Source organism: Cynoglossus semilaevis, chromosome 7 (genome assembly GCF_000523025.1).
Source record: "Cynoglossus semilaevis isolate Cse_v1.0 chromosome 7, Cse_v1.0, whole genome shotgun sequence".
NCBI lineage: Eukaryota > Metazoa > Chordata > Actinopteri > Pleuronectiformes > Cynoglossidae > Cynoglossus > Cynoglossus semilaevis.
This window is the reverse complement of record NC_024313.1, coordinates 4632177-4641413: the sequence shown is the minus strand read 5'-3', so window position 1 is coordinate 4641413 and position 9237 is coordinate 4632177. Positions and strand designations below refer to the sequence as shown.

Genomic DNA, 9237 nt, shown 5'->3' with positions numbered 1-9237 from the left:
TTAAATATTCAGCCACACATGGATTAGACAACCCTTAGTGATATGGTAGTGGGATCGCGCCCGTGAATAGACGCTGCAGTTCAGCCTGAGCAATAAAGTCAAACCTGGTCTTTTTACTCTCAGACAGTTTACTACAACTCTAATTGTATAAAAAGAGAGTATTGTATAAATGGTAAATTAACCCATTAATCTGTTTATAAAGATCCAACAGTATATTTTACATAAAGTCAGAACATCAACAATTGGAGCTCCTCCACCTGGACCACAACTGCTACTACAACGACTTCTACTAATTCCAGTGTTGGCTGCACTTTTAACATTTGGGGTCTTAAGTTTTACCTTTTGGGTTTTCAAACATTTGCCTTTTCCGCAGGAGCCATTCGCTGTGTTTACAGAGCTGAGAACGCTGGACTGCAGCGCTAAACACACGCTAGCAGGTTAACTTGCCGTCAAAAAAGGTTTATCAAGAAATAAACTAACGCACTAGTGTCCATAAAATGGCTGAACATCACATAAAACTGCTTCATTATATAGTTTAAACGTGAAAAGTTTGTTTGTGTTAAGTTATCTTTCCCCCCGCGACATCCACACGCTCGACGACGACCAAATGTTTGTTTAAAAAACCAGAGCACAGATTTCTGGTATAATTTGTAGATCTGTGTGTACAAATAAATAAAATAAAAACATAAATAAATAGAGAACATAAGAGCAGTTTCTTAATACAATTTTAGATATTTTTTTTCAACTTCAATCAAACATAATAAATGATGATAAAATAAATTATCAGAAATATTATAATAATTACAATAAAGAATAATGATATTCTTTCCACTAACTAGTCAAGTCTTGACAACACTGGGTATTTCTCTTCTACGTCCCAGTCATTTTTGTTTCAGTGTGTCCATACAACTGTTGCGCGCTGTGACGTCACATCAGTCAATGTTCATAGTCAGTGTGAGAGCGTGTGTTCCTCGCCGGGAGCAGTGGCTCGCTCCTATAATCCAAGCGGCTGGGAGGCTGAGGCTGGCGGATGGTTTGAGCTCAGGGGTTCTGAGCTGCAGCGGACTGTGTCGAGCGGGTGTCCGCACTAAGTTCGGTATCGATATGGTTCTCCTGGGGGAGCTCGGGAGATCCAGGTCGTCTAAGGAGGGGTGTACCGGCCCAGGTCGGCAACGAAGCAGGTCAAAGCCCCCGTGCCGCTCAGTAGTGGGATCGCGCCCGTGAATAGACGCTGTAGTTCTGCCTGAGTAATACAATCAGACCCAGTCTTTTTACACTTAATAACTCACTCAAAGTGCTTTTTTTAAATGAAACGCAAGCTCTGCATTCATGATCAGGACCTGACGTCAATGTGTAGGAAGCTTTTACTGCAAGTCTGAATATCAACAAAGCCTTTTATTAGCGCCCCTCTGGAGGACAATTGCAACTACACCAAGAAGTCCTTGCACCTGTCCAGCAGAGGGATACAAACTGACACGAAACGAAAGCTTCATGTTGAGTAAACTGATTTCTAGACGTTTAAACGTCTAAATAATCGTCCCTTTCATATGATATCGATAAATATATTAATATCAGTATCATAATTATTAAATAATAATTTGATTTTAATTTTATTTTACCTGAGTTCCCAGCCTTCAAATTGTCTTCTGACTCTCTGACAAATATTCTGTTGTGGCTTTTACTCTGTCATTTTGTAAAGAACATATGTACTTTGTGTTCAGTGCAGTACAACGTACATGTACAGTGATTAAGCACAATCAAATGTTTTACCTCATGATTTTGAGATACTTGTGATATTTTGATGACATTTTTTTTAGTTAGAAATTTCCTCAGCAGCTAAATGTCAAGTACTAAAGGTAGAGAACTGCGATCACTGGCGCTTCAGACCAATGTCGTCTTATTTTTACTTCCATACGACTAGTTAATCATCTTGTCTTGTGTGTCTGCCTTCTGGTTAAAGCACGATTTGACGAGTCAGCTCTCCTCCTCAGTCTGTTTTTGCTTTTTACAGACTCGATTCTGTCTTTGGACAGCGTTAAATGCCAACTATCAGACATGTCTGCTGTTGCTGGAGCTCTTCAAAATTTCTGCACTGATGGAACATGTTTCTGTGTGGGAGGACTGTTCTGCCAAGCAAAGCTGTTTTGGTCCAGTTTTTCTTTTCTTTTTTTTTCTCACATGAAGATCTAGTCCTCTCAACACCAAATGTTACCTAGTGACGGAGCAAACAAGAGTGAAGTATAAAACTGAAGGGATTAAAAGAGTTTGAAGACATGCCTTTAAATGAGAAAAAAGAAAAGAAAAAACACTGTCAATCCCAAAAAGTTGGTAGAACTGTACAAACCTTCAAAACAAAGCAGCGAGGCTTTGGTTGATGCCCCTTTTATACTTAACCTCCTTAATTGAACCTGTCACCAATTCATCTAGTTCTAATTGCAGCAGAATTCTCCAGAACATTGCTCATATGTTGTCTTCATTACTGGCATTTTGGACATTTCTCTTCATTCTGAATAATATAAATACGTAGGTAAATATCGTACAATCTGAAAACATCAAGTTTTTCTTTTCTTTTTCATTTTCAGGCAGTGTAACGAGCTTTCTGGAAATCTGTGTTTGCATTGCCAGTATACTCCCCCTCAACACTGTGGCTCGTAAATTTGGTGCATATCTAATCTCCTAGATGTAGACCTTTAAGAATTTTGAGAGTCATTTAGGGTGAGAATTGAGGAGGGAATTCTGCAAGTGGGGGTTAGGAGAGCCCCTTACTGGGCTTCAGATGATTCCTCTCATTACAGCAGCTGCTGTGCCTCTAACAGGAGAGTGCAACACAGAACTGGAAATTACCTCATAGTTTGTGTAGAAATTCACAACCCAGTCATCCAGGTGGAGCTCGAAGAGACACCGTCTCTGGAGGATTCAGTCGAAACATGACATCACATGTAGCTGCTCCAAAAGAGGAAGAGAGAAAAGTCTGGGTGATTCTCTCTCTCTTTCTTATACACACACAGACACACACACACTAAACACAACTAACACTAAACACACTCTGTGATAACACGTTCACCACAATTAATCAACACCCGACCCTCCTTAACTATGACTTATCCCAGTGGTTCCCAAAGCGGGCGGCTGGCACTTAGTTCTCAGAAAGTCAAATTCATTTTAATATTTTCTCAATAAGTTGCACTGATTTTGTCCACTTTCTATCCTCAGGATAAGGGCAAACCACCCCAACAATAACTTTTTAAAGTTTCATTCAAATGTTTAGCCTTAGTGTTCCCTGTAATAGACACATTTCTCACCGAAAATGTCAGTATTAAATATAAGTCTTTATGAGCTGGAAATTTGAACAGAGAGTCTTTTGACCCAGTGACAGTTTTACCTGTGACTTTAGAAACACCTGAGACACGTGAGAGACGTGGCTGTGTTCATCTATGTGTGTGTATATAGTGCTGGGTTTTCAGGGAAAAAACACCTGGTCGTTGTAGCAAATAATAGTTGGTTTTTCTTGTGTTGACTGATGTTTTTTTTTTCCTCCTTGAAGGAATTTCCTCCATCCCTGTGCTGCATGAAGGACATGGACAGATCTCTGTCTCCTCCTTTTCTATGTTGTCTTCATCTTTTCAATATTGCCAGGGTCTTTTACATCATAGCAGGTTTCACTGCAGTGAAGTCTGCGAGCTTCCCTTCCACTCTTATCACTTCCACAGTCAAAAAGTTTTTTCTTGTTTTCTTGTTATTTTTAAACTTTGACATAATTACTCCCTAAAACCACCTAAGAACCAAATCAACCTTGAGGTCAGGTGAAAATCTCACATTGTGGCATGAGGTTGTCAAAGACAGCTAACGTCCGACCAACCCTCAGTCATAGTATAAATCAGATCCCTGCTTAGATTACTATGTTGTTTTGCTGGAGTTTTCGAGTTTACCTTATCTGCTTCAAATTTCCATCAGACATGTGACTTCCAGTTTAATGCAACTTACCAGAAGCCACATCAGATACAACTAATTAGACTCTACATATGTGTGTGTATGTGTCAGAGAGAGGGGGGGTGGGGGGTGGGGGAGAGAGAGAGAGAGAGAGAGGAGGAGTGGCAGAAAAGAAAAGAGGGAAGGAGTCTCGTGTGGAGGTAAACTTCTAGTGAGAGCAGGTTTTTGTGCTGTACGGACTCTCCTCTTCTTACACACACAGACACGCACACACACACGTCCTCAAAAACCCAAAGCAGAAGTGGACGAAGTCACTGGGTTTCAGTCACTGAGGTCGGCTATGGCTCAGGGCTCTGACAGCAATGACACAACGTACAAATCTCCCTCACCTGCCAGCAGGACGGTAAGTGTGAACTTCTGTTCCTTTATCTTCACATTGCACCCAGAGAAGTAGCCTGGCGTCGGCCACCATGAGTGTAGTATTTAGTGAAACAGCATCACGTCTCATCACAGAGACACCAGCTCGTACTCCGAGCAGTTTCTCTGTGTGGTTCACATGCACACATGGGCTGGAGGCACGGCTGTTTCAAACGGTGACTTTTTGCAGACTTCAACATTTCTCCATGTGGGAGGAATCTTTTGTTTGTGCACATTCTGACACTTTATTTATTTATTTTTTTAGCTCAGGCTGTGGCAGCATGTGCTGCAGGTTTCAGTGCCTGCGAGAAACTGCCCATCATGCTCCCTAGTTTAGTAGTTTCACATGTGAGATTCTATGGCTACTCATCATGTTACAATTTTTTAATGACAATTTTTACCCGAACAAGGGATGGATACAGTTTTAAGAGAGTGTACTTTTTTGTGTAAACACAGTCAAACGGACAGGGAACTGATTTGACAGTTTGAAAAGTATTAGTTATTTCGATACCATGAAAACCTGAGTGTACTGTTAACCGATGACTCAGTCACACCCCGACCCTGCCCTTAGGTGTACTACACCCATATTCAGTCACGCAACAAGACCACACTCTCATTCAGTCTGTCCTCGTTGTGTTGCTAGGGCTCCTCAGATGATGTGAAGAAGGTGTTGCGGCGGGAGAAGAACAGGCTGGCAGCTCAGAAGAGCAGGATGAGACAAACTCAGAAAGCTGACAGCCTACACTTGGTGAGAAGACGTTTCTTTGACTGGTACCATTCATCACTCCTTAGGGCGTTTTTGCAGCCAAACAGGAACCCAAAGTCATACAGTACATCTGGCTTTCTGTACAGTATTTAACAGTAAAAACATTTTGTTTTTCTACCTAGAACTACTAGTCTAGACCAGGCGGGGGCAAACTTTTAGACTCGCTTATAGGCCGCATTTGGTCCTAAAATTTGACATGGGGGCCGGATCGGGAGCAGTGTGAAAATATGACAAATGACATTTAAAAGTAATTTATAAAAAGCAAAAATGCTATTGGGGAAATGACAGACGTATGATGACACTTGAAATTAATAAAAACATTTGGACAATTTGACGGGCCGGATTTAAAAGCCAAACGAGCCACATCCAGACCCCGAGCCGTAATTTGCCCACGCCTGGTCTATACCATACACAAGACCTTTTTTCTCATGCACATTAATGCATCAAAGTTCTTTATGTAAGTAAAGTGCAAACGCGCGGTTAAAGGCAAACAAATGTCCAAATAAAGTCCTTATAAAAGGCGGTTTAATCGGCTTGGCCAGCGTGTGTTGCATACATGTGTACGATGCTACCTGAGCATGTGGCGATGTGTCATGGCTCCTGTCAGCTTCTTCTGCACACTTGGACGCTCCTCGGTGTGTTTTCAGAAGCCTCAGGAATAAATTAGCACGTGTGGGCAGTCCCTGGCCTTCACAGCACCATCCTGCAGCAGAGAGTACACTGCTATATTCTGATGACTAGGGGGGGGGGGTGTCATTCTCATTTCAGTTTTACAGTGATTAAGTTGGACAAATGGTTCTGTTTTTAACACACAGAGCTACATTTCAAAGACAGTAGGAAAACTGACAAGAGACTTCTCTCTACAGTTTATGAGCAAGATTTACGAAACAGATGCGCATGCGTGATAAGTCTGTGCTGAAAATGTTATTGTAATGGACAACATTAGAAATATTTAATGTATAATGAAGTTATCATGCTGTGTTCACCACCGCATTTTATTGCATTTTTTCCTGCAGTCACGAACCAAGATATATCAGATTATGTGTTGTTAAAAAAACTTTTTCTCTAAACTCCAGTATTTCTTCAGTACTCTGAGACATTTTTACTTTGACATTTCAACACAGCAGGGAGGGAAAATTCTACAGGGAGTAGCATTTGACTGGTGCTGTCACCCTGATGTGTGAAAAAGTTGTCTTTGTCAGATATATCTTGACCTTTGGTGCAGCGGCAGTCTGTGTAACTGATTCAAATACGTGACACACTAGTGAGGACCCTTCCCGTGAAACACTGTTATCAGTGACTTGTCACAGAGAACACCAGGAGACCACAGCGCTGTGGTTTTTTTACCTTCATCGTCTCACTTCATCAACAGAAAATTTTCCCTCTTTATGACACGCTGGCCTGTTTCCTGTTTCTTTGGTAATATTTTGCTTCTCCTTCCGTGTAAATGGGTTTGAAATTTTGAGCCGTGGGCAGAAGGGAAGAAGGAGGCAGTCACTTCTTGTAAAGTGCTTGTAGCAGTGGGCTGTATTTGGCTAAGTGACGCAAGAGCATGGGGTTTGCCCAAAGGTTCTGTGACAGTAAGGTCGAGGTTACGATCTTTTGGGTCGGCGTGTTGACCTTTTTATTAACCACAAAAAATGAAAATATACCACCAGCGTGAGAAGGCTTGATAAGGAGTTAGATTGGTTGACCTTAAAAACGTAGCTGTCTGTCTGTCTCACAAAGCTAAGCTAACAGTAGCTTAGCTTAGCTTTGTGAGACAAAACAAAAATGTCACTTAGAAATGATTTCGTATTTTTAGCTCCAAAATATTACTTAAGTCATATAGGTGAAGTATTTATTTTCTAAAATAATTTGTATTCATGTAGTATTTCCATCAGAGAGGTGGAAAATTCATCACAGCTGAATCCACCCATGTCTGTGCTTCTGAGCACAAACAAAACATGTGCCACAGCCTGTCATGTTATCACTCTCACCCACTGTGCTGAATGGAAACGTAAGGCTGGAAAAAACAAAAAAAAAACAACACACACAACTGAGGCTTCAGCTGCACTTGCAGATCACTTTGGGTAAAAACACCCAAACCTTTGAATGTCAATGACATCACTTAGTGCACACACTTGTTTTGCCTTTAAATTTCAACACGGTCAGCAAAGTTCTGTCACAGTGTAGTTCAAACAACAACACAGTGATGGAGCCAGACTTTACATGAGATAGTACACTTCATGTATTGACGAATACACGTTTTATAGTTCTGTGGTGTTTGAAATACCCCATATATGTAAATGTATATATGTACATATATATATTTACATGTACAAGTTGTTACAATTGTTTTAAGCAGAATAACAACAATAATATTATATTATGTATAATATTTGTAATGTAGAAAGACTATCTAAAATAAAAATACTAAAAATATCTTTTCCAAATTAAAATATTAGAATATATTTAGTTACTAAATTATTTTACTTGAATGTAAGTACATTATATATATAAATACATAACCATATATTTATGTGTATACATATGTGTATGTATTAGCTTTTCATTTAGACTTTTTTCAAAAACAAAGAAATACTGCTTTCTGTTTCAATCCCTTCAAATATCCCTGTTTTTGTTTTCCAGGAGAGTGAGAACCTGGAGAAGGAGAATGCCGCCTTGAGGAAGGAGGTGAAGCAGCTGACGGAGGAGGCCAAGTATCTGACCTCCGTGTTGAGCACCCATGAACCCCTGTGCACCGGCCTGCCTCCTCAGACGCCCGACCTCCTCTACCCTCCTCACCACGGCAGCTACCACCAACCGCACATCACTGTACCACACTACCAGCACTGACAGCAGTGATGACCAACCAGAAGGCTGCGAAACAGACGACTGACCTCAGTGAAGAGAGACTGACTGGAGACCGTCTGTGAATGTTCTGAGGCGGATGGAGGAGCAACGCAATGGTGCGTTGGCGAACCAGCAACAGTATGGAGGCCAAACACAGTATTCAAGACTATTTATTTTTCTGGCTGTCTGGGCCAGATCATGTTTACATTGAGCAAAACCAACAACTTGCTGTATGTTCAGGTGACTCCATCAAGTATTTTGTGAATTGTTCATTTCAGTGTCATATAGGTTGAACCTTGTGTGGAATTGTGTTTTTTTTCTATGTACACGGGTGAAAGAATTTCCTCAGGAGACTTTTTGACATAGATTATAAATATGAAACGGATTTAGGTCTCTGGTTTAACAACGGGTGAACCAGCATTTTTTATTAAAACTAAATATAGAATCAGTAATTTGTCTTTAAGCAGTGACTAAACAAATGTAATTTCTCGGTGACGGAGATGATCACAACACCAATACTGTCTGTTTTGTTTACGGCTAAAGTCATGTCAAGACATGTTTTGTTATCATCTCCTGTCAACACTGCAGCATGTTCTTATTCAATATATCATGATAAGACTTGTATTTCCACCTGGTTTAGAAAACCTGCAAATATTCTACAGAAAAGTGGTGATGTCACACGTCCGTACTGTGTAGACAAACATTTAGCACAACTACTGAGCAAAAACTGAAATACTGAGAAGAAACCAGGATCCCGAGACTTGATCACTTTATGGATGTTAATATAAAGGCTGTCCAATAGGAGCTTGGTTGCAGCTACATCTGCAAAGTCCATTTTTCTGGATGAGTAAAAAAAAAAAAAAAACAGAAGTTGACTCAGGTGAATTCCTAAGAATTCTGCAACCTCAGTCCGTTTCTTATATTGCTGTGTTTTTGACAGATGTGATTGTGGACATAAAGAATGTAACATCAGAATCTTACGTACAGTGTAGGCTTTGATGTACCAAAATAAAAGTTGGTCAACCGTGTTTTCTGACGTGTGCACTGAAGAAAAGAAGAGAAACAGCAGGGATATTTAACAAATGTTGGTTCATTTGTTTGTTGTTTGTTTTGTTCCCTTTTCTAAGATCTCTGTTGACGCTGATAACACGTTGGAACATGTGGTGGAGGGGACAGACATTTCTTTTAAAATGTCTCTAGAGGGCGCTGTTTGCTCGTGTAAAAGACTCAGACCGTAATAGTAATAGTATAAATATTTATTTTTGTTAATTTTGATTCTGTACCGCAGC

General features: G+C 40.4%; 1 protein-coding gene across 1 annotated transcript; it reads left to right on the top strand.

Moving 5' to 3' along the window:
- Positions 1–4064: 4064 nt before the first annotated feature.
- On the top strand, positions 4065–9205 carry batf (basic leucine zipper transcription factor, ATF-like). Its single transcript, XM_008312910.3, has 3 exons — positions 4065–4333; positions 4991–5095; positions 7745–9205. The coding sequence occupies exons 1-3, from the start codon at positions 4271–4273 to the stop codon at positions 7949–7951; spliced, it is 375 nt and encodes a 124-aa protein (XP_008311132.1). The 5' UTR covers positions 4065–4270; the 3' UTR covers positions 7952–9205.
- The last annotated feature ends 32 nt before the right edge of the window (positions 9206–9237 follow it).

Excerpts from the sequence above, each read along its gene's own strand:
- batf (XM_008312910.3), top strand. The coding sequence starts at position 4,271 with ATGGCTCAGGGCTCTGACAGCAATGACACAACGTACAAATCTCCCTCA. Across the intron at positions 4,334-4,990 it reads CCTCACCTGCCAGCAGGACG|GGCTCCTCAGATGATGTGAA; the intron begins GTAAGTGTGAAC and ends TTGTGTTGCTAG. Across the intron at positions 5,096-7,744 it reads AAGCTGACAGCCTACACTTG|GAGAGTGAGAACCTGGAGAA; the intron begins GTGAGAAGACGT and ends TTTGTTTTCCAG.